The sequence below is a fragment of the Polypterus senegalus genome, chromosome 5 (genome assembly GCF_016835505.1).
Source record: "Polypterus senegalus isolate Bchr_013 chromosome 5, ASM1683550v1, whole genome shotgun sequence".
NCBI lineage: Eukaryota > Metazoa > Chordata > Cladistia > Polypteriformes > Polypteridae > Polypterus > Polypterus senegalus.
Window position 1 is genome coordinate 166,508,554 of NC_053158.1, and position 26,685 is coordinate 166,535,238.

Genomic DNA, 26,685 nt, shown 5'->3' on the forward strand with positions numbered 1-26,685 from the left:
CAAACTGAGGAAGCATGTAACCTAAATTAAAAGCCCCATTGTCCGTAGAAAGCGGCAACCAGCGAAAAATCCATGATATATATTTAGATGTGTTTACATTTAAAATTCGCGATAGAGTGAAGCCGCGAAAGTCGAAGCGCGATATATAGCGAGGGATTACTGTATATATATATATATATATATATATATATATATATATATATATATATATAGTGGTGAGTCGCTCCACGACCCGGCCAGGACTCCTGGAGGGACTGGAAGGAGGCACATACGTCCTCCGTGCCACGAGGGGGCAATCGCCCTGGAACAGAGGAGGACCACAGGAGAGGAACAAGGAGGCTTGCGCCTATTTTAACCTGTGGCTACCGCCAGGGGGCGCCCCGAGTCTTAGGAGGCCCGGGATGGATTTACTTCTGCCACACCTGGGAAGATGGAGGAGAATCCCTCCAGGGTCGCCCGGAGTGCTTTCGAGTGCTCTTCCGCCACACCAGGAAGTGACGTCAGAGGGAGCACCTGGAACACATCCGGGGTAGAATAAAAGGGCCCACCTTCCTACAGTCAGGGAGCTAGAGTCGGGAGTGGGAGCAGGACAAAGCTCCCACGGAGAGACAGAGGAAAGGCGGTCCAAGAGACAGAGTGAGAGAGGCCTGGTATCAAGGTGATTGGGGCAAGAAGGCCCAGTGGACTGTGCAGGACAGAGTTGTGTAATAATGGAGGAGAAAATAAAAGAACTTTTTATAAAGATGCGGTGTCTGTCTGATGGTGTCCGGGCATGTCTCACAATATATATATATAAAACATCCATTTGAATCTAATAAGAACACATATGAACTCAAACACATGGCCTATTTTAAATTGCTGACTGCTTACAAACACTGAAGCTCCCCAAATATATCCAGAATAATACAGTTTGTGCACTGTTTATGCAGTTCTAGACACGGCTGATACATTTCAAAAAGAGATGTAACATTTTGTAGACAACAAACGTGCCATTATAATTGTGGTGCACAAAGGGTCGGCCAATAATATTGTGCTTGTGGCAATATTTCAATATGTACAAGCAAATAATACACAATGAAGAAAAGGGGAAAAAAAACATGTTTTGTTTGAGTGTTGTTTACAAATGCAACATTTTAACACGTAAATACAGAGCAACTTTAATCTGTTGTACAAGGCATATCTGGGTGCCGGGTCTCAATTATCTGATTATCAGAGAAGCATTCATTTTTTTTACAGGAAATGTTTTCTATTACATTTCAAGCCTAGAGGATTTTAGACACATATGAAGACAATGACGCTGATATAGAAGTAGTAACACTAGCCTGACTAGAGTGCTCACTAGCATGAACGATGGCTTGCACAGCTTGCAGGTGTGGCAGTCAAATGTGCAGTGGTCCTGCAAAAAAAACTAAAAAAAATTCTTAAACAAAATTACTGGCTTTCTTGCTCTTCCCCAATTCACAATGTTTATTTCATTTCATATGGGTTTCAAAGAGGACTCACCCATATTCCCAACTTTTCTATTCAGTAACAGTGCCCAGACATATGCTTAATCAGTTCGTCTTGTTGAAGCCAATCTTTGTAGTCTTCATTTTCCTATCATTTCAAGTTAAACACTCTCTTTCCTGGAACTCTGACTGCTCTGTAAATCACAGTGACACATCTACACAATGTAATTTACATTCCTAAATCTTTACTACTCAACGCAACACAAATTTGCACAGACTAATGGTTACTAGATATATGTACCAGTTCAACCATGCACTCACTTACAAAACACAACCCAAGATGATATTACTATGTGAGGTCAATAAACCTGATATTAATATGAGATGTGTGTGTTTTGCTGGAGAAATAGTGGATGTTTTGTTGGCAAAAAAGTGGATGTTTTACTTCATGATATATATTAGAATTACATTTTCTGTGACTTTTAAGTACCATATAAAGTTTTTGAGAATTTAAAGGACTTTTGGATTATTAATTTTTCTTGACTTTCCAGGTTTTCCAGGACCCATTCAAACCCTGTCTCAAGTACACTGAAACTGACCCAATATATTCCATCAAGGCACTAGGCGATGTCTTAAATGTATTCAAAAATGTAGTGCAAGTGGATAAGGGAATAATTATGTTTTCTTGTCCTTTAACACCAAAGTGAGGTTTGGGGCTGCAAGGACACCAGAACCCACCAGCTGGGCATTTACCATAGCATTACTAGTCCAGCTAGTGAGCAGCTGCTGACCAGAAGCAATTCAAAAGAGAACAGAAATGACCCACAATGGGCTAACAGGCTGGAGTCTAAAAAGTCTATCTAGCAATAAGACAGGCAAGTGTTCAGCTTGGGAAGACCATAGCTGATGAGCATTCAACCAGCAAGAGAAGAGGAGGCTAAAGTTCATGAAGTACAGGAACTTAAGAATATAATATTTTGTGTTAGTACTAAAATAATTAGGAGTATTCAGCACTATAACCCAAAGACAGGGATTGAAGAACTGTTAGGTAAGGACCAAAGAGGCAGCTTGTTTATTGTTTTTATTTGTGTGTCTTATACTTTTCACTTCTTTATTTGTTTATCCCTTGTCTGTGCTTGCTTTTATTTTTGTAACCCTTTTTGTAGTACTTTGGTCTATTTGCCATTTTTATCCATAGCGTCCCACTCTTCAATAATGTAAAAATAAGTTTCTAGATAAAAATAGTGAACCAATGAAAACCACGGTATAATACTGAAGTAGGAAATGTAAACAATAAAATGAAGGCTTTTTAAAATGATATTCTGGTGAATACAAGATTTCCCATTGCTGCAGTTTCACTGTCTAAAAATGCTTAGTTAAGAAAATAAATTAAAATAAATTAATTAGTTAAAAAAAAAAAAAGTAGAACTGAATTTGGTGAACCCTAAAATGCCAAAGAAAGTCCATTTCAGGAAATAATTTAAAATGTTTGCAATAAATAACTGCAATATTCGGTGAGTGAGTATTGTGTGATAAATTGCTACAATATGCTTCCAATGAAAAACAATTTAAATTTGCAATTATAATTTAATGTTTAGAAACAGGATATGTGCCTCACGTCCAGTCTTGGGAGAGATCATCTGTTTCTCAGAGACTCTCTGTGTGTTTTATTTACACTCCAAAGACTGTATATGGGTTTTTAAACTCTCCTGTAGTCTGCAAAGTTACTACGCTGAACAAAATCAACACAAAATCTAAAACATAAACATGTTTTATATGTTGTTCATGTGTGTTCAAAAATATTACATTAAATTAAATAAAATATTCTGGTTATTAACCTATCCTCAAAAGACCGTAAACTACAGAAAATCTATAAATGGGTAGACACAAAAGGAGAATGAGCATTTCCCCTTTAAAATCGAAACACTTACAATCTCGTCTCCTGGTAGCCAGTATCCTTCCTGCTCTATTCCAGCCTTGGAACCCTTACAGCCTACTGTCAGTGTTTCAACCACAAGCCCATCTTTAACAGCCAGACTCAGCTGTCGTGTGGTCTCTTTTGGGTGCATACCAAATACTCGAGACAGATACCTGTGAAAACAATGTACAAATGGAAAACAACACATATTATGATATCTTTAAAGTTTATGGCTCGACTCTTAACTAAATTCAGCTATAACCATATCTTACTTCCATATATATAATGCACTACTGTGAAAAGGATATAATGATCCATCAAACCAAAGCTTTTTAACTTTAAATTATTTAAAGTAATAACACATGGTGTCTGAATCAACAAAATATCCTTTCATTGTATGAATGTGACAGGAAGCTTGCAACCTATTTTACTAAGTTAAAGTTCTACTGAACAGGTACATCCTTAAAGACAACCCAACATAGACAACTGCTGCCTAATTGAAATCTTGGCAACAGAAAAAAAAATCTCATCTAATTAGGCATCCAAATGTAAGAGGTTCTTTTTAAAAACCAAAAACATTTCATCTCTATTGTAGATCAGTCCGTTTCTTCTGCTATCCACAAATACATTAAAAAGACATTATTTGTTCACATATGTATATGGTACACACAGAAACCTTTTGGCTAAAGTAGCCAAGGAAGGAAATGGGACGATGTTGCTTGCACTGTAGTTGAGAACACATTTTGGATACTAGGTTCAGATATGTGTATCTGCAGTTCAACTGATGCACTTGAGCAAATTACTTCTGTGCAATTTGACTGTTATTGTAGCATTTTATAAAAAGTTGTAAATTTAATCTCACCTGGGTTTGTATTAACATTTTTTTTACAACAGTGGTACATGCTTTTGTTTTTCTCTGGTGTATCACCAGTAGCACAGGGAGCCTTATATCACACCTTTTCAACCACTTAGAACTTCCATGGCTCTTGTAAGCTCATTGCACAAGTGCAATCGTCTTTCTATTAGTAAATAAATACATTCAAGAACAGAATTATCAATAACACTAACTATTTGTAAGCAAAGTTGGCTATGAAGCAATGTGAATTAGTTTACACAGAAAATGCATTAGCAGGGACCTAGAAAAGTGCAGGTAAATTTCTTTGCAACAACATATAACTGTGTGAAGAAAGCAGCAGCAACCTAGCAGCAAGCCAGCAGCTGACTGACCAAGAGGAGATAAAAAAAAAAAAACCTGCTACTTGTTTCCCAATGTATCACAGTTTAAGAGGGGTTTCAGAGAAGCGACCACGTCATCTTGGTGTGCATTCAGCCACACTCTTCACAACAGTGCGTGGGGCTGGCGCCAGGGGTTCTGTGGATTAGATTGGTTTGCGAGCGAAGTTCAGATCACACGTCATGGCAGCAGCAGCAAGGCACCAGCTGATCGAGCAAATAGGAGTTAAAAAAATTTTATTGTTTCCCATTGTATCACCAATTAAGAGGGGTTTTAGAGGAGTGGCCGCATCTCCTTGGGGTGTGTTCATCCCCTCCTCTTCACAATGGCGCGTAACGCTGGCATGGGGGTGTTCTGGGGTAGGTGAGCGAAGTGCAGATCACATGGCAAAACAGCAGCAGCAAGCCAACAGCTCAATAAGCAAAGAGGAGTTAAAATTTTTTTTTTTTTTAATTTGTATTCCATTGTATCACTGTTTATGCGTAGTTTCAGAGTAACGGACAAGTCTTCTTGGGTAGCGTTCAGCACAACAATTGCGCAAAGCCCAGGCGGGGTGGTTGGGAGAGAAACCCCCTTGCACAATCAGATAAAAAGCTCTGGTGATGACATTCCTTTGTGTTAAACACGTTAACTAGTCAAATTTTCAAATACAGTAATCCCGCCCCGATCGCGGGGGTTGTGTTTCAGAACCCCCCGCAATAGATGAAAATCCGCGAAGTAGAAACCATATGTTTGTATGGTTATTTTTATATATTTTAAGCCCTTATAAACTCTCACACACTTTTAACATTATTAGAGCCCTCTAGACATGAAATAACACCCTTTAGTCAAAAGTTTAAACTGTGCTCCATGACAGGACAGAGATGACAGTTCTTTCTCACAATTAAAAGAATGCAAACATATCTTCCTCTTCAAAGAATGCGTGTCAAGAGCAGAGAATGTCAGAGAGAGAGAGAGCGAGAGAAAAGCAAACAATCAAAAAATCAATACGTGCTTTTGGGCTTTTAAGTATGCCGAAGCACGATAAAGCGGTATTTTTTAGAGGAGCGTCCGGTATCCTCTAGGCAAACAGCCCCTCTGCTCACACCCCCTCCGTCAGGCAGAGTGAGAGAGACAGAGAAAAGCAAACAATCAAGCACCGCGCGGGAAACATATCGTATATCATTGAGGAGTTTTATTTAATACGTATAAATGCTCTGATTGGGTAGCTTCTAAGCCATCCGCCAATAGCGCCCTTTGTATGAAATCAACTGAGCAAACAAACTGAGGAAGCATGTACCATAAATTAAAAGACCCATTGTCCGCAGAAATCCGTGAACCAGCAAAAAATCCATGATATATATTTACATATGCTTACATTTAAAATCCATGACGGAGTGAAGCCGCGAAAGTCGAAGCGCGATATAGCGAGGGATCACTGTATTCATGTTTATTTAATATAAATTTAGGCAATGTATCTGCATGTTTTACAACTGAAACAACGAAATCTACTAAAAGTTACACTGCCTTGATCTTCAAATGTTTCATCCTTTTTATTTATCAATTATTAATTTAGCAGACATTTTTAATCAAAGCACCATACAAAATAACATCAGTAAAATAGGTAAAAAAAACTTAAATATACTGTACAGTAATCCCTCGCTATATCGCGCTTTGACTTTCGCGGATTTAATATGAAAGCATAACTAAATATATAACGCAGATTTTTCGCTGCTTCGCGGGTTCTGCGGACAGTGTGTCTTTTTACTTCCTGTACATGCTTCCTCAGTTGGTTTGCCCAGTTTATTTCATAAAAGGGACGCTATTGGCGGATGACTGAGAAGCTAACCAATCAGAGCACGCAGTTAAGTTCCTGCTTGCTGAATGCAGTGTTAACCAGGAAGTCTCGTCTCGCTCACTCAGCATCAACGTGTTTCGCTGTGTAAAGAGTTGTGCTCTTTTGTGTTTATCTGTGTGCATAGTCAAGCCCTTCATTATGGCTCCAAAACGATCTGCTACTGCTTCAGGGGCCGTGCCCAAGCGCAAACGGAAGATGTTAACGATTGCCGAAAAGGTAAACATTTTGGATTTGTTGAAGGCTACGATTCTTTTTATTTAAAAAGTAGGAAAGGAATATAAGATCTACAGCCGCAGTGTCCTTTTAACCAGGGTGCAAAACAAGTTGTAAGTGGATGTAATAAGGCAGTAGTCTGGATGGAATCTGCTTTAGGGATTTTGATTGAAGACTGCCAGAAGAAGAACAACGGCAGTGCTACACAATCGCCTGAAGTGGCTCCTTTAAGGGCTGTAACGCTCTCCTTTGCTGTGCAGTAAAATAAAACTCATTGTTATCGGACAAGTCATCATGTCATTGTTGGTGAGTAACCATAATTAATTTTCTACTTACAGTACTTAGTACATGTACGTACGTTTAGTGTCACTGTACACACACATTTACTGTATACTATTTTTGTTGCATTGTACGTATTTATTGCTGGTGGCATGTCTATCGTAATGGCTGTAACATGTGATATCGGAGACACTCAATATCTTTAAAATAATATTTAGGTTTTACTGTATATAAACAGTGTGTTTATATACATAATTTCAATGAATCTTACCTAATATCTAAGAGAATACAAAGGGATTATGCTGTATAACTCTGGGGAATATTTATAAACAGTGTGGGAGAGTTTATAAGGGCTTAAAATATATAAAATAACCATAGAAACATATGGTTTCTACTTCGCGGATTTTCACCTATCGCGGAGGGGACTGGAACGCAACCCTCGCGATCGAGGAGGGATTACTGTATTACAAAATTTTAAAGAAAAAGGACAAAACTAAAAACTATTAGATAAAAACCCGATTTCAAACAGCTATCAGCAAAGAGTAGAAGTAGGTAGTGAAGTATTCGAATAACAGTGGCTAAGCTAAAGTAAGTTTGTCTTTTTTACATTTATAATTAGAGCAAAATGTAATACAGGTGACCTTAGTTTTTCTTTTCTTTCATATTTCTTTCTATTATCACGACCTTCCTTCTTAACCTAGATTCCACTTCTATTTTTCATAACTTCATGCTGTGGCCCACCAGTTTTATCCCTCTGTAGTTACTACAGCTCTGCACAACACTCTTATTCTTAAAAATTCTTCTCCACTCCATAGGCATCCTCTCACTTTCCAAGATTGCTTTAAACAATCTGGTTAAAAACTCCACTGCCATCTCTCCTAAACACTTCCATGCTTCCACAGGTATGTCATCTGGACCAACAGTCTTTCCATTCTTCATCCTCTTCATAGCTGTCCTTACTTCCTCCTTGCTAATCTGTTGTACTTCCTGACTCACTATCTCCACATCATCTAACCTTCTTTCTCTCCCTCTCATTCTCTTCATTCATCTGCCTCTTAAAGTACTCTTTCCATCTGCTCAACACTCCCTCCTCGCTTGTATGTTTCCATCTTTATCCTTTATTACCCTAACCTGCTACACATCTTTCCCAGCTTGGCCCCTCTGTCTAGCCAATCAGTAAACGTCCTTTTCTCCATCCTTTGTGTCCAACCTCTCATACAAATCATCATGCGTATTTTCTTTAGCCTTCACAACTCTCTCTATACCTTACACCATATCCCTTTATACTCCTGTCTACTTGCTGCATTTCTCTAACTATCCCACTTCTTCTTCGCCAACCTCTTCCTCTGTATACTCTGCTGCACTTCCCCATTCCACCACCAGGTTTCTTTGTCCTTCTTCCTCTGTCCAGATATCACACCAAGCACCCTTCTAGCTGTCTATCTTACCACTGCTGCTGTAGTTGCCCAGGTATCTGGTAACTCTTAGCTTCCACCCATTGCATGTCTTACCTTTCCCTGAACTCCATCTTCCATTTTCAACTTCCACCATTTGATTCTTGGTTCTGCCCTCACTCTCCTGCTCTTCTTCTTGATATTCAATGTCATCCTACAGACCACCATCCTATGCTGCCTAACAATGCCTTCCCCTGCCACCACTTTGCAGTCTCCAATCTCCTTCTGACTGACCCTCCTGCATAGGATATAATCTACCTGTGTGCATCTTCCACAACTCTTGCATGTCACCCTGTGTTCCTCCATCTTTTTCGCAAAATCCACCATCATCTGATCTTCTTCATTCCTCTCCTTGACATCATACCTACCCATCACCTCCTCATCGCCTCTGTTCCCTTCACCAACACGTCCATTGAAAACCACTCCAATCACCACTTCTTCTCCACCACCATCCAACTCACTCAAATCTTCTTTCTTATCCATCGCACACCTAACTTGCAGAACATATGCACTAAAAACATTCATCATCACTCCTTCAGTTTTCAGCTTCATAATACCTCTGTTCGACACTCTTTTCAACTCCAAAAGACTCTTGACATACTGTTCCTTCAGGATAACACCTACCTCATTCCTCCCCTCCACACAATGGCAGAACAATCTGAACCTGCCTCCAATACAACTGGCCTAACTCCCCTTCCATATGGTCTCTTGCACGTGCAATACATCAACCTTCCTTCTTTCCATCATATCAGCTAACTCTCTCCCTTTACCAGTCTTGTACTGTCAACATGCAAAGTTCCTATCAGAGGAATGGCAATTCTGTTTGTGTTTCACAAATGGAGTTAATGAATGTACTAAATGTTGGTTTGTAATGATTTTTAAGTATTACCTTATTATAATTTTATTTTGCAAACACTTTCATAAACAACTTTAAAATTTTGCTAAGTAAAAAAAAATACATAGCGACTTTTTAAAAGAAATCACAAGAACCATAAGTTGTAATTTAAAAAAAAAAAAAGCCATTTGTGTTAGATTAACTGTGTGAAGAGGCCCAATTTAGTTAAGTTTATAGAGTGGGTTGCCAGTCAAGTGGTACAGCAGGAGTCTAGGGTTCAAAGAACAGCATACGGGACTAAACTAAAAGGGATTATCTTCACTCTTTACAGATTCAGCAAAAATATAAAACACAAAACCAGCAGCATCCAAAAGACACGTGTTGGTCGAGGCAGCGAAGTATGCTTTCCTGAAAGTGAAAGAGTTCTTTAAAATGGTGATTTTAAAGATGTTATTATAATAATAGGAAAATCAAAATTTATTTTCCTTTACTTTATTGAAAAAGGAAACCAGTTTTTGTTTGCTACGATGAATAATTAATGGTTTTAATATATAGCAGCAGCAAATCAGGGATTTCAGTTTCAGGAGTGAATAACGACAGTGTCAGGAGCAAAGCAATACTTTTAGGGCATTAGAAAAATTTTTAAAATCTGTTGTTAGTACACCTTATCATCATTATAACATGTAAAGGCCATTTTTTTAAGATCAGCCACCTTCACTTGAGCATCCTCGATATTCATGCCTTTCACCTTCATATCGGCTTCATGCCATGTTTTCTTGGGTCTGCCCTTTGGATGCTTCCAGTCTACACTGAAACTTTGAATTTTGTTAATCCATGTGTCATCCTCTCTTCTCTGAACATGCCTAAACCACCTGAGTCTGCTCAATCACATTACTTCTTTAACATCTTAAGCACATAAAATGTTATGAATATTCTCAACAGCAATCCCTCTCAGTACGTTGAATTGCGCTTATTTCTCCAACTTTCATAGCCCACGCCTCAATGGCATACATTAGAGCATGTTTAACACAGCACTTGCACACAATGCCCTTCATGTGCAAGGAAATACCTTTGCTTAAAATAACGCCAGAATGATCTCTAAACTGGTTCCGTGCACTTCTTACTCTGGCAGAAACTGTACTGGAACAATCTCCTTCAGCACTCAGCATACCTCCAAGATAGCAGAAATTGACACGTTTGTAACTTATAATCTTCAGCCTCAAGAAAATGAAGGCTGTGCTGTCACTTAACTTGTCTAAGCACCTCTTGCATACAAATAGTGCCTGTTCAGAAGAGCCTCTGACACCACTACATTGCCTATGGATCCAAAAGTCACAACCGGTGCAGAAATCTCCCTAACACCTCCTCGACACAGTCCACAGGGATATTTGTAATTTACTGCACCAGTACCCTGCCTTTTGGAAGCCTTGTCCCACATTATTTTGGCGTCAGTTTTTTTTAACCTTTTTAGGGCAGATGTTGACATTTTCTGACACGTAGCCCCAAGGGTGGATGATAACTAAAGTCGACATTCAGGGAGAGAGGGCAAGAAAAAGCTGTAAAAGTTGATAAAACTCACCATTATGTTATATGCGAAGAGGACTGTTAGATTCTTTGACTTGGTGTCGAATCCCTGCATGTTCGTGAGTAGTGTAAACAAAGTCTAGAATGGCATAGACATTGGGAAAGAGAACAAAGTGAATGCGCAAAGCAAAATACTTTGTGCATATTACTTTTGCGTATTATTGCTGAATCGGGCTCTTGACTTATCCTGTTTATATGGTCTGTGTGTCAGTGTAAATATTGTACCCTGGAAACAAAGGGGGAAAGATAACACCATGGAACCGTGGTCCCTCATGATCATTTGCATCAAGGTCATTTACTATTTAAACAGGAGGACAAAAAGGAAAATCCCATTTACTATACTCAGAGTTAATTGCAGAGCTAAGAGAGGGCATCGATCGAACCACCTACACCTTCCCCTGCTTACCGCTTTCAATGCCAGAATTGAGAACTTCACCATTACAATGCAGAAAACCCTGGAGTTCCTTTTTACGCTGAGGATAAGAATGGTGAGACTGTTTTTTGCCATTTGGGAGAGGAAAAAGTCATCATTTTTATGAGTGTATAACTGCCACAGGACACTGTTCCAGCTGAACAAAATTCATAATCACTATTCATCCTCTGTTTAACCTTCTGGTCTTTTACGTGTGTTTCTTGTTTCTGTGTGTCTTCTTTTTTCATGTTCAGTGTGGGGTTCGAGGGAGGGTTTGTGTTGTATATTAGTTTTTTGTTTTTTTTTGCTGCACCTTTTTATTATTATATTTCGCCGGTCACTTTTGGGGTTGGGTGTGACGTGGGAGCTTTGGAGGGAGTGAATTATATATTGTTCTGTTGTTTTTGTTTCTTATCACTATTTATATATAAATACACATTATTATTTTACAAACTGTTTGTTTTATGATCATTTAACCATCAATTGGGGAAGTTTATTTGGAAGAAGTACGGCTTTTCGGGTCTAATGTTCCTCAGCTTAAAGGTCACGGGTCTTGGTGGTGTAGTTGCCGGTCTGGACAATAGGGCTGGCCGTTACACCTACATTAGCTGATTGGTCCCCAGCTGATCATGCAGCTGACGCACCTAAGACAACATTCGTCTGGAAGGACTACACAGACACTTCTCAAACTTCAATTTTCATGAAAACGATCTGGAAATCAAAAATGAAAGACCGGTACCTGCATCAGCTGATTGGTCCTCAACTGATCACAGTGCTGAACATCCCCGTGCAGCTGATGCACCTACAACATTATTCACCTTGGGAGGACTACACAGACGTAGATCTGTGGGATGCAAACTGGCAACTGGTCTTCATCAAATGACACATCATGCTAGTGGACACTACAGAGTACCAGCCACTTGATTACCTTGAGCTGATTTTTTCCCAGAAAGTGCCTTTCAGCTTATGAGTGAAAAGACAAGCAGATATGTAAATTTTCATACCGTAGGGGCTCATGAGACATAAAACAGAGTGATACTTGTTATAAATATTTTATGTTGATTTATGTGTGAAACCATTGCTTTGTGTGGTTTTCAGAAAAGTTGATTTTTTTGGAGAAATATTCAGCCCTGGGACAAAAGGGGAAAAAAAAAAAAAAAAAACTTACAGAGTTAACTTTGAAGCCTCATTCTTCAAGACAGTGTGCCCACTGGGTTGCTTCTCCTTTAATTCTGCTTCGCTGTTTGCAACTAGTAACAAATAAAACGTATAGAGGAGTTCCCACAACAAACTTGTTGAGACATGCTTCGCCTGGGTTTTTAGCACAAGACTAAAGAGTAAGCAGACTCAAGACTGACCCTTGATGAACTCCCATCTTGATGTCAAAATAGTAGCTACGTATATTCCCGTATTGATTCTGACTCTCATTTTAGCACCAACTCACATGGTCATCACTGCTTCCACTAACCATTCCTCAATGCCGGATTCTCTCAATGTCCATGAGACCACCTCACGAGGTACCTGATGAAAAGTCTTCTCAGGTTCGACAGATGCCTACCAAAGTTCTTTATCTTTCTTTCTGTGTTTTTTCTTGGAATAGACTAGCGACAAAGATGGCATTTGTGGTACCTACACCTGGCCAGAAACAGAACTGCATTTAGTTCATTGTCAATTTTTGTTGCAATTCTGTTTTCAAAACAACGCTTTTTTTTTTCCCCCAAAAGTTTCATTCCTCTGTACAACCCACATTCCATAGGCCCTCCTTGGCCTTTAAAAACAAGGACCAACCTATTTCACTATGACACCAACTTTGAGGAATTTTACTCATAGAAACAATGTTATTGCAAAGTTCTGTCAACATATGAATTACAATGTCGCTGCCTGCCTTTAGTATATCTGCATCAAGGCAGGTTGGGCCAGCAGTTTTTCTGTTCTTCACCCATCAACCTTAACAGTGTCACATCTGCTTATTAACTCCACAGGTCCTTCAACAGGCTAATGCTTTAAATTATTATCCCAGTCATTCTCTTGATTCAGCAATTCGTCAAAATATTCCAGCCATTTTGACACTTCTTTTCTTTAGCAAGTGAGGCCAATTCCTCTATCCTCTTTAATGAAACGAACACCAGAAACATGTTGACGGTTTCCTTTCTTCCGCTTTGCTATTTTCAAAATACTGTCTCGCTCATCTCTTTGATCTAAACGTTGTTTAGTTTCTTTTAAGATTTGATCCTAAACTCAGGCAACACATCTTTTAGCTTCCTTTCTTGTCTTAACATACTCAACATGCTTCAAGGCTCTTTTGGCATTTTTAGCCTTTTACCATTCTTTTTAATTTAGCCCTCTTTTCTTTTATAGTTTTTGCAGTTTACACCACCACCATCGCTCAGTGTGCACTGGTCTTATTCTTTGTTATACCACAGACATTCATAGCCATGTTCATAAGCATGTCTTCAAAGGAACCCCACTGAATACTTTGGCTATTCTCCTCTACTGTTGATTCTGCAGCCCAGTCTTTTCAACTTCTTAGAGTTGCTATGATTTAACTTTTGGATGGGTGATGTTTTTGCTCTTTTTGATTTACCATTTCAAGTTGGGAACTACTAGATGATGTTGGCTGACACATTCTTCTACTATTGACGTTACTGTAAACCTCCTTCTTCTGTATTGACCTAATAAGTCATGTCAATAGCGCTTTTCACATCTCTTGACTTAATAGTTACTAAATGCTCGTTGCACTTCTTGAAAAATGTATTTATCACTGACATATTCATGGCTTCTGCAAATTGTAGGATAGTACCTTCCTTCTGCATTTCTGCTACCAAAGCCCAAATTTCAGTAAGCCTTAGTACAGTTCCCTGCATTGTGCCCCAAATGTCCATTCAAATCCACAGTAATAAAGAGGTCTGTTAATCACTAATTTTCACAACTGCATTTTCTAGCTGTTCCCAGAAGAGGGACTTTTCTTCAATGCTTCGGTTGACTTGTGGAGTGTAAAAAGATATAACGCTGACTTTCCTGTCACCTAGGACAAAGCTGGCCATGAGAATCTGGTTGATTATCCTTTCCACACTAAATATGCAGTCGATCAGCTTTGTTGAAATCAAAATACTAACACCATTTACAGTATACCATCTCTACCTCCAGACCACATCAGATTGTATCTACAAATCACTCTAGTGATATGTCTTTTCCACCTAGTTTCTTGCAAGTTGCAAATTTTAACATTTTGCTTTCTCAAAGTTTCACGTAATTTGACACAGCGACCGGTTAAATATCCAACATTTCATGTTACTAAATGAAGTCTAAATTGAGGTACCACACCCCAACCCCTTTCTAATTTCAGGAGCTGGTCTGAGGTTTGCCCCATCGCATAGCTACCGAACGCCAGTCAACAATGGTCAAGGATGGTGCCCAATGCTGTGCCTCGGATCGCCAGACAACATTGGTGGGGAGTCGGACCAAATGTTGTGCCTCTGACTGCCCATTGATGGTACAGAAAAAAGTAAAGGAGGGCTCACATCTTACCACGAGAAGGCCTAGCAGCAGGAGATTCTGTTGATAGTACACCTACTAACCAAAAAGCAGAGCAGTGGAGTAGAAAAATCTGTCTATTTTATAAATGACAAGCAGAATACCCGCGCTTCGCAGCGGAGAAGTAGTGTGTTAAAGAAGGTACGAAAAAGAAAAGGAAAAATTTTAAAAATAGTGTAACATGATTGTTAATGTAATTGTTTTGTCATTGATATGAGTGTTGTTCTCATATCTATCTCTATATATATATATATATATATATATATATATATATATATATATATATAGCAAAATACCCGCGCTTGGCAGCGGAGAAGTAGTGTGTTAAAGAAGTTATGAAAAAGAAAAGGAAACATTTTAAAAATAATGTAACATGATTGTCAAAGTAATTGTTTTGTGTATTTGGCGGCAGCGTCACAAAGTTTTTTTCGTCTAGCTGCATCAGAAAATGTACCACGACGTCTGACACGCCTTCTTTTTACTGTTTTCTCACAGCTTGGACTGCTGTCATATATATACACACACACACACCATATATATACACACAGACACACACACACACACATACATACATATACTTGTGTGTATGTTTGTATGTGTCTATATGTGTTTGTATAGCTTTGGTCACTGAGTGCAAGGGAAAAATAATAAAATATAGTCTATAAGTTATTAAACAGTAAAACATTAACGTTTTAAGAAGTACAGGTACATTGAGCACTACTGGAGTGGTTGGGTAAACTACATTTTAAAGACTGTGTAACACAACAGGTAAGTAACTAACAGCAGCTAAAATGTATATGGATCATCTCTCGGTAGTAGATCCCTTTTGAAAGGCGCTACACGACGGCTATGGTATAGAAATTACATTTTCTATGTGAACGTTCAAATCTGTGCCTCTGGTAATGTGCCTTACCGGCATTTAAAGAAAATTATTTTTGTGTCCTCTGCAGTGTTAAAGAGAGAAAGGCTTTGGGATAAAAGGAAAAAAGGTGTAAAGAAAGGAAAGTTGCCTTTTTCTTTTATATAGTATAGAGAGATGTGTTCGCTGGCGTTATGATCGCCTTTTGGGGACAGTCGCGGTGGGTCTTGTGTAGACTGGTGAGGCGTCCCGCCATTAATCGGCTGTGATGGCACTGTCAGTCCTCCACTCGTGTGCGTGTCTTCATAATCCGAGCTGAGGACCTCATAATCGTATCGTGCAAAGAAAGTGTGAATCGCCTTAATATTATTTTGCCGTGGTGTAGAAAAGGGGTCCTGTGTTTGCACTTGTCTGGGCTATAGCGCAGGGGGAGGATGAAAAAAATTAAAAGTGCTCACTTTGACTTAAGGCAGAAGCGCAGTCAGCGTCTCAAAGGCCAGCACAGCTATGCACAGCGCTGGCTGCTCGACTTTTGCTGGGCAGGAGACCCCTTTTACACACGTTCATGATATCAAAAGTCTCAGCGCTCTTTGGAGGTAATTCATATATTATATATATAGCAAAATACCCGCTAGCGGAGAAGTAGTGTGTTAAAGAAGTAATGAAAAAGAAAAGGAAACATTTTAATAATAACGTAACATGATTGACATTGTCATGAGTGTTGCTGTCATATATATTCCTGCCTAAATAAGTCACCCTCGCGCTTTTACTTTTTACCGTTCATTTAATCATGGCTAGTGGCGGAAAAATTATAAAATGGAAGGAGGATGGCTTTACCAAAACAATTATTGATGGCGAATCGATTATTCATAAAGCTTGAATTGGTGATCTGTTTTTCTGTGTTAACCTCATATTTTTCATACTTCTTCTCAAACTAAGGTGGTGCGAGGGTAAAATGAATCGGGATCGCTGATCAATGTAATCGTGTACCAGGAAATCATGCATTGACAAAGCTCCCTTTGCTTGTAATGCAAAGTGTGATTAAATGCATTATTTTTAACGCGTTATGGAGCACATGCATCAAGCTTCTCAGCTGTGCTTGTGCTAAGAAAAGGAAAGATTTTAAAAATAACGTAACACGATTGTCAATGTAACCTTTTGTAAGTAGTGCCTGGAGGATTCAGTGTGGAGAAACTCTAGAGACAGCGTGTGTATTAACTTGTGGATTTTTCTGTGAGTATTTGGTGGCAGTGTGACGAAGTTGCTTCGGAAGACTGCGTTAGGCGTGGAGCTCAGCTCAGAGTGAAATGAGGAAATGGGAGGGAGATGATGACGTGACTCCCCAACCCGCCTTAACTGTCAATCCCCCACAAACACAGTCTCTCAGAATTTGCATAAGCACACCCCTTCACCTACAATTTTAACTTAGTTACAAAATGATCAAAACTCTCGTTTATATCCTGCGTCCTCTAATTAAACTTGTATCCCGCATTACCTGTGGGCATGTGTAACACCAGCGGTAGCCTGTCTATGAACTTAATTTAAAGTTTAGGTTTACACCTTGCTTTCTTTCCGAGGTAGCAGCATAGCACAGAACAGTGCTGAATAACAGAAGTATTGCAGCATAACACATCTGGATTACAATGCCAACATTAGAGTGGGATGGAAATTGCGAGACAGTAATGGATTGGTGGATCAGAAATGCTCCAGCACATGTACCCATATTGTTCGTGGTGGTAGTTACAATATTTAAAATAAATTCAATGTGCCACTATTCTATTACTATAGTCAAAGTTCATTTTTGTCAATAATTTTTGGAAGGAAAAAACATTTATTTTGTGAAAAAACTGCAAAGTTATTAGTTATTTGCTTTAATACTAGTACTATTGATACCAAAGTCAAAATTTTAGGATCAATTCAACACTAGTCAGGAGTATACAGTTGTGGCCAAAAGATATGAGAATGACACAAGTATTAGTTTTCACAAAGTTTGCTCCTTCAATGTTTTTAGATCTTTTCGTCAGATATTTCCAAGTATAATTTCAAGCATTTCATATGTTTCAAAGGCTTTTACTGACAATTACATTAAGTTTATGCAAACAGTCAATATTTGTAGTGTTGGCCCTTCTTTTTCCAAGACCTCTGCAATTCATCCTGGTATGCTGTCAATCAACTCCTGGACCTAATCCTGATTGAAGGCAGCCCATTCTTGCATAATTAATATTTGGAGTCAGAATTTGTAGGATTTTGTTTGTCCACCTGCCTCTTGAGGATTGACCACAAGTTCTCAATGGGATTAAGGTCTGGGGAGTTTCCTGGCCATGGACCCATAATTTCAATTGTTTGTTCCCCGAGCCACTTAATTATCACTTTTGCCATATGGCTCCATCATGCTGGAAAAGGCAATGTTCATCACCAAACTATTCTAGGATGGTTGGGAGAAGTTAGTCTCGGAGGATGTTTTGGTACCATGCCTATTCATGGCTGTGTTTTTAGGCAAAAGTGTATTGAGCCCATTCCATTGGCTGAGAAGCAACCCCACACAAGAATGGCCTCAGGATGCTTTACTGTTGGTAAAGGACACAGAACTGGTGGTGGCATCCACCTTTTTTCCGTATGCCCCAAACAATTGGAAAGGAGATTCATCAGAGAAAATTACTTTACACCAGTGCTCAGCAGTCCAATTCCTGTACATTTTGCAGAATAACAGTCTGTCCCTGATGTTTTGCTTGGAGAGTAGTGGCTTCTTTGCTGCCCTTCTTGACTCCAGGCCATCCTCCAAAAGTCTTCGCCTCACTGTGCATGGAGATGCACTGACACCTGCTTGCTGCCATTCCTGAGCAAGCTCTGCACCGGTGCTGCCGCAATCCTGCAGCTGAATCAACTTTAGGAGATGGTCCTGGAACTTGCTGGACTATCTTGGGTGCCCTGAAGCCTTCTTCTCAACAGCAGTGGATATGTTTTGTTTGGGATTAAGTTAATTTTCATGGCAAAGAGGGACTTTGCAATTAATTGCAATTTATCTGATCAATCTTCATAACATTCTGGAGTATATGCAAATTGCCATTATAAAAACTGACACGGCAAACTTTGTGAAAATTAATATTTGTGTCGTTCTCAAAACTTTTAGCCACGACTGTACAATGCAACTGTGGAGTTACAAAGTCAGCTTTAAATGCTCATAAAATGTTCCATAGTTAGAATGGCAGGTTTACTCTCTTATTTTATACAAATTTTTTGATCTGCTTGCTTTCTTTACTTTGGAATTCTGAGTAAACATAAGTAAACATAGTATAAAATACTGAATACTCCTTGCATTTTTCTAAAAAAAATCAAAGAAGAGATACCAAGAAACTTCATAACTTACTTTGATATACGGTCCATATTTGCAATTTGTTTTTGATTACGAATTACTTCAATCGCTGCCCATATATACTGGACCACTTTGGGATCTGCCTGCCTTTTTTTTGCTGTCCGTGACATGGTGTCCTTATTCCTTTATATCTGCAATTAAAAAAGAAGAAAAAATAAATAACACTACTTAGTAAATTCATTAATTTAAAACACAAATATATTTTTCTAAGGTGTGCCTCTTCATACTAGGAATGAACATTTAAAATAATTTTAAATTCAAGGTAAGGAAAAAAAAAACAACCTAGAATGTGGTACCATTCCATCAGAGAGCACACTCATGCACACAACCACACTGGACTAATTTAGAATTGCCACATTATGTGTACCTGGTGAAAACGTCACATAGACAAAGGGAAAACAAGCAAACTCCATACAGACTGCGACTTGATGAAGAATTCAAACCCAGGATATTCAACCTGTAGTGCAATCCTACAAAATAATCAGTTTATATTATTTCTTTATTGAAAATGCATTTATCAGCAAATCGTCTTTGAAGTCACATACAGCTTGTTTTCTTTATACCAGCTAACACACTGGAAGTACAAGTAAAGCAGTATGTGTACATCCATACAGAAAGGGGTTCAACCCTATCAGCCATCAAGGTTTCCACTTAGGTTTGGATTTTTTTTCTCCCTAAATAATAAAAACCATCATTTAAAAACTGCATTTTGTGTTTACTTGTGTTATATTTGACTAATGGTTAAATGTGTTTGATGATCAGAAACATTTTGTGTGACAAACATGCAAAAGAATAAGAAATCAGGAAGGGGGCAAATAGTTTTTCACACCACTGTATGTATGTGTGTGTGTGTATATATATATATTTATTAAGTACATCTTAATTGCTGTTTTAATGATGTGCGAGATTAAATTATCGAATATGTAACTCGCTTTGCAAAAAAAAGAAACAGAGTTCATTCAGTAATGCAACAGTATAGACCACTGCGCGAGCACAAAGCGAGTTGCGTGGCGTGCACGTCCAGCAAGCCGCAAGTTAGCATCGTTCCCTGCCTCAAAATGAGTGAACAAACAGCGGCAGATGATAAAACAGCCTCGCCATCTACGTCGTCAGAGGTAATTGCCAGATGTGGTTCATTCTCGCTCGCATGGCAGTGGTTTGGTTTTGAAAAGACTGCTGTTGCTTAAAAGACGACAATCTGCAAACTATGTGGTAAATTGGTTGCCGTTAAAGACAGCTTGACAACTAACTTGTTTCACCATTTGCGAACTAACCACTGTACAGAATACGAAGAATACGAAAAGCTTAAACAGTCAACTGTCCAGTACAAGTCTAAAGTAACCAAGGCACAAGCACAAAAACACACAGCAAACTTTAGTGGACTCATTCTGCAAACAAATGCCTTACGACAAGAAAAGCAACAGATGGCATGACATAACAAACGCTGTCACCAATTACATCGCAAAAGATATGGTGCCAATTCAAGTGGTTGAGAGAGATGGTTTTAAACAACATTTGAATACTTTAGACCCAAGGTACACACTATCTGGCTGAAAATATTTCAGTCAAACAGCTCTGCCTGAGACAAACTCTGACGCATAAATTGCAAAAGGTTTCACATTTTCCCACAACAACGGATTTATGGTAAAGCATTTCATTTCATTAAAGAAAACTGGCAACTGCAAAGCTTCTGTTTGCAAACATCCTACTTCCCACAAGATCACACTGGCGGCATCATTGCACAAGGTCTGAAAGATACGCTGGCATCATGATCACTGCGAGAAGACCGCATGACAACAGACGGTGGGGCTAACGTTGTCAGTGCACTACGGATTAATAACTTGAAGAGGCTACCTTGTTTTGGGCATAGGCTTCATATTGTGATTGGTGAGTAATTTGGGGTTCCTCTATAAAATGCAGTTAAGGTTAAATTGATCTTATTTATTACGACGTATAAAAATACAAAAAGACCTGATAAGTAAAGCTATGGATGACAAAAACATAATTCAATATAATTTCAAATAATACATTATCTTGGAATTATCATTATCGTCGAAGTCCCAGAAAATATCGAAATTTTTTTTTTCCCCCCAGTATCGCACACCCCTAGTTCCACCATAATATCACAAGGCAAGAATCAAAAAAAAAAAAAAGTAAACACATTTTCACAATTAAATAGTTTTTGATTGCTCCCTTGATGATGGACTTGAATTGTTACTGCCAGAAGGGATCCTGCTTTGATGGACCCTTGAGTAAGGCCCTTAGCCTAGAACATTGCTCTAGGGGAGCTGTACAATAGCTCACCGAACCCTTTGATCCCAAAGGTCATGTGAAAAGACAATTTTCTCTGAGGGAATAACACAGTATATAAAATAAAAATAATGCTTTTAGGACTTTTGGACTGTATATCTTAATTGTATAGCCAAAAAAGAAAATCAAAGTCAATGTGTAAACTTCATCACTTTTAACCGCTAAAGTGTATCTAATAATTAGAAATTTTGTCATTCTACAGTATAATATAGCCTCAGAATACTGCTAAAGACCAAGGTTTTGAGGATTTTGTTAGAATAATTTGGCCAAAATATGCAAAGAAATGCCCTAACTCCAAAGTACTTACATAAATGTACAAAGTACGTGAAAGAATAAGACAAAAAAAATTGACAGACCCTGATATCAAAAATTGTCACATATACACATGCAAATAAACATTGCACTGATACCCTTCCTACCTAATTATTTTTTTAATGACTACAAGCTTAATGTTATGTTCACTCTGAAATAAATTTACACTTACATAAACATCTAAAATGCAAACCTCACAAGGATGCATCAAAAGCAGCACCTGTACACTTATGAGATTATGTTTTTTGCCAACACACTGTAGCTAACAATAAATGACACTACAAACAGTTCAGTTATTTTTTAGTAACAATAAAAGTTCAAAATACAGTGTTTCGTTATCATCAAAGTTTTGAAGCAGGTTATGTCAAACAACAACAACTGAATTACACTATATCTCAGTCTATCCTTGAGTATTATGAGATGTGGAGAGGAAAAAGAAAAAAAAACAGCATGTGTTATGTGTACCCACTTTGTACAAATCATGGTTGCAGGTGCTGGAGTCTGTTCCAGCACAGTTAGACTTAAAAAATGTTTGGTACTAAACAGATTAAAGCACAATCTCTGGGTGTTTTGTAAACTTTAGACCACAAGCATTTTGTATTAAGAAACATATAAGGTGTTACATGTTTTACAGGACAATATAATATTTTGTGCCTACATAACGAAAACACAGAGGAAAAATAAATAAATTCCAAATTATAAAAATAACTTGCAATCTGGGGGCTTAGTCACCATTTGAGCTACTAAAAGTGAATACTGCGCAAAGATTGTGGAAAAATCACACAGAAAATTAGGACACACAGAATTAATTATTTCTTTGGACTCAAATTTTAACCTAACACTACTAGCAGTAGATGACATTAAATTACAAATCTGTATTGATCCATCCAATGTTGGAAAAATGTAACTCAGGAATTTTGAAGAGAAGATTTTTCCTCCCATGTAACAATAAATGGCAAGGTTTCATAGAACTTTTGGGAATGTACTGTATATGTTATTGTTTTTTTTTAATTGTATCTTAACCTGTGTATATATTGAACTAGCAGAACACCCACACTTCGCAGCGGAGAAGTAGTGTGTTAAAGAAGTTATGAAAAAGAAAAGGAAAATTTTTAAAAATAACATGATTGTTAATGTAATTGTTTTGTCATTGATATGAGTGTTGTCATATCTATCTATCTATATATATATAGCAAAATACCCGCGCTTGGCAGCGGAGAAGTAAAAAGAAAAGGAAACATTTTAATAATAACGCAACATTATTGACAATGTAATTGTTTTGTCATTGTCATGAGTGTTACTGGCATGCATATATATATATATATATATATATATATATATATATATATATATATTTACATACATACATGTGTACATATATACACACACACATATACTATGGGGTGCCAAACAGGCAAATACATTGATTTTGTGAATATATAAAGTCGGCGTCAGAATATATCAAGTCAAAACTTGAATATATAAAGTCATTCTCGAATATATAAAGTCAGCTCTGAAATATATAAAGTGAAAACTTGAATATATAAAGTCATTTCTGAATATATAAAGTCAAAACCTGAATATATAAAGTCAGCGTCGGAATATATAAAGTCAGCGATGGAATATATAAAGTCAAAACCTGAATATATAAAATCAGCATCGGAATTTATAAAGTCATTCCTGATTATATAAAGTCAACATCGGAGTATATAAACTCACTACTGAATATATAAAGTGAAAGTCAAAATCTATTGATTGAAACGACTCTGAACTGAACTAAGTTAACAAAAACGTATTCAGAAAAATAAATTAAAAAAACACTGTTCGGTTAATGTTTTGAAAATGATGCACGTGCCCTGCCCAGGATTGGTTCCTGCCTTGTGCCCAGTGTTGGCTGGGATTGGCTCCAGCAGACCCCCGTGACCCTGTGGTCGGATTCAACGGGTTGGGAAATGGATGGATATTCCAGCACTGACTTTGTATATTCCGACGCTGACTTTATATATTGAAGTTTTGACTTTATATATTGCAACGCTTACTTTATATATTCTGACGCTGACTTTATATATACAAGTTTTGACTTTATATAGTTAAATTTAGTCATCATTGCATAACTTTTTTTTTACCATAGAAATTTAAAGACTAAACTCAACTTTCATTCCTAACAAAGATATTTCTGGCGACTAAATAGAACCTACTTATATCCAAATTCGAGCTATTGAGCTGTCGCCTGCGTGCCTGAATAAGTCATCCTTGCTTCGCTCTTACTTTTTTACTGTTCATTTAATCATGGCTAGTGGCAGAAAAATGATAAAATGGAAGGAGGATTACACTGAGTATGGCTTTACCAAAACAATTATTGATGGCGAATCGATTATTCATAAAGCTTGAATTGGTGATCTGTTTTTCTGTGTTAACCTCATATTTTTTCATACTTCTTCTCAAACCAAGGGGGTGCGAGAGTAAAATGAATTGGGAAGCTCTGATCAATGTAATCGGTGTATCAGGAAATCATGCATTGACAGAAGTTCCCCTTTGCTTGGAATGCAAAGTGTGATTAAATGCGTGATTTTTTAACGCGTTATGGAGCACATGCATTGAAGCTTCTCAGGTGTGCTTGTGCTAAGAAAAGGAAAGATTTTAAAAATAACGTAACACGATTGTCAATGTAACCTTTTGTAAGTAGTGCCTGGAGGATTCAGTGTGGAGAAACTGTAGAGACAGCGTGTGTATTAACTTGTGAATTTTTCTGTGAGTATTTGGTGGCAGCATCACAAAGTCTCTTCCGTAACACTGCGTTAGCTGCGGAGCTCAGCTCAGAGCAAAATGAGGTGAATGGGAGCGGAGATGATGACGTGACTCCCCCACCCGCCTTAACTGTCAATCCCCAATAAACAAAGTCTCTCGGAATTTGCATAAGCACAGCCCTTCACCTGCAATTTTAACTTAGTTACAAAGTGATCAAAACTCGCTTATATCCTGCGTTCTCTCATTAAACTTGTATCCCGCATTACCCGTGGGCATGACAAACGCCAGCAGCAGCCTGTCTATGAACTTAATTTAAACTTTAGGTTTACACCGTGCTTTGTTTACGAAGTAGCAGCACTCATGAATATGGTTGCATATGTCACTCGCTCGCTTCTTATTGTTTCGCTGCTTTCTCAATTATATAATGCATGTTTTCTTCAGCGCTTTTTGGAGCTCTTCCTGTTTTTCTACGTACTGCGTTGACAGTCAATTCACGTGATTACGTGGGAGGTGTGATGAAGTCACACAAAACTCCGCCCCCACGGCTTTCGAGCTCAACTCCATTACAGTATATGGAGAAAAATAGCTTCCAGTTATGACCATTACGCGTAGAATTTCGAAATGAAACCTGCCCAACTTTTGTAAGTAAGCTGTAAGGAATGAGCCTGCCAAATTTCAGCCTTCTAGCTACACGGGAACTTGGAGAATTAGTGATGAGTGAGTGAGTCAGTCAGTCAGTGAGGGCTTTGCCTTTTATTAGTATAGATGTATTAATTAAGACTCAATATATACAGTGGAACCTCTAGATACGATCACCTCTGTATACGAGAAATTCAAGATAAGAGGAAAGTATGAGCGAAAAATTCGGATCTAAATATGAGCATTGGCTCGCGTAACGAACCATGAGCCAGGCTGTGGTTATGCGTGACGCGTTTCCCAATCCGCCTCAACTCGGGGATTCACCCAAGCTGACGCTGCCAGCCCGTCAGCTCACTCAGTGTTCCTTGTTCTCCCTTAGCGTGAGGATCTACACATTTGTGCGCTTGTGATTTCATTGTTTCGCTGTATCTGTTCGCCGTATAAGCGTATCCAAAAATATCGTGGACATGCAGACGGAGAATAGGAGACGATTGCCCTCAAGAGGAGTACTAGGGTGTTGTACCGTGTTAGCCATTATGAATGTAGAAAAGCCAAGCAAAATGACACCTTTTATTGGCTAACTTAAAAGATTACAATATGCAAGCTTTGATTACATCTTGCCTGAAGGAGGGGCCAGAGTTGCCTCGAAAGCTTGCATATTGTAATCTTTTTAGTTAGCCAATAAAAGGTGTAATTTTGCTTGGCTTTTCTCTACCCTCAAGAGGAGAGAGAGAGAGGCGAGCGAGCAAGAGAGATAAGGAGAGAGAGAGAGAGAGAGAGAGAGGGGGCGCTCGAGGGAGCAAGAGAGATAAGGAGAGAGAGGGGGGCGCACGAGCAAGCGAGCAAGAGAGATAAGGAGAGGGAGACGTGCACGAGACAGAAGAACCATCAACTCAGTTATGATCACATGACGCTCAGCAGACAAAGTGTATCCACACTTATTTATCAGTGTTATTTGTTAGGAAAATTGATTTTTATGTTGATATTTTTGGGGGTGCAGAACGGATTAACTGGATTTCCATTATTTTCAATGGGGAAGTTTTGTTCTAGATACAAGAAATTCGCTATACAAGCTTAGTGCTGGAACGAATTAAACTCGTATCTACAGGTTCCACTGTACTGAGAAACAAAGAATGCATAATTAATTTCTGAATTACCTTGAAAACAGTCCTTATGTATCCCCTCATTGTAACTGGCGTAATCAATCAGGCATATGCTTTCACTTAGATCTGTGGTCTCGCACACACTTGTCACTACAGAACGAGCCTGGACTTTAGTAATTATGTCATCAAAAGTTGTACATAAAATTGAAGACTGTATTGCAGTTGCTTGCATACTATTTAAATATATATACTTATCCCCACTAAGTGCAAGCTAATGTGTAAGCTTTAAACACCAACTTATAAATATTATTTTGAAATGAACAAAGTATATACAAGCAGTACATGTTGTCACTACTTAAGGCAAGCTACTGATACAACCACCTGCCTAAAAAAATAAATAAATAAATAATTCCCTCAGTTACGTGAATTTTCTTTTTAAGCCTGAGATATCCTTCATATTATAATTAAGCTAGTCACATAGTTCACAACAATGGATGCAGTTCAGGACTCAAAATCCATTTTGGAAAATGGAAATCTCCCAATTAAATTTAACACAAGGTGAGGTTTCTGTCTCGGGTTGTAGAGAAATTGTG

At 38.3% G+C, this 26,685-nt stretch overlaps 1 protein-coding gene across 4 annotated transcripts in view; it reads right to left on the reverse strand.

Moving 5' to 3' along the window:
• Positions 1–26,685, reverse strand: part of zmynd11 (zinc finger, MYND-type containing 11) — a 144,515-nt gene that overhangs the window by 90,417 nt on the left and 27,413 nt on the right. For all 4 annotated transcript variants that reach the window (XM_039753598.1, XM_039753597.1, XM_039753596.1 and 1 more), the window contains exons 2-3: positions 18,975–19,111; positions 3,380–3,539 (exon numbers count right to left, since the gene is read on the reverse strand). In XM_039753598.1, coding sequence (XP_039609532.1) covers positions 3,380–3,539; positions 18,975–19,090 — 276 coding nt within the window. In that variant the 5' untranslated portion in view covers positions 19,091–19,111. The remainder of the gene's footprint in view (positions 1–3,379; positions 3,540–18,974; positions 19,112–26,685) is intronic.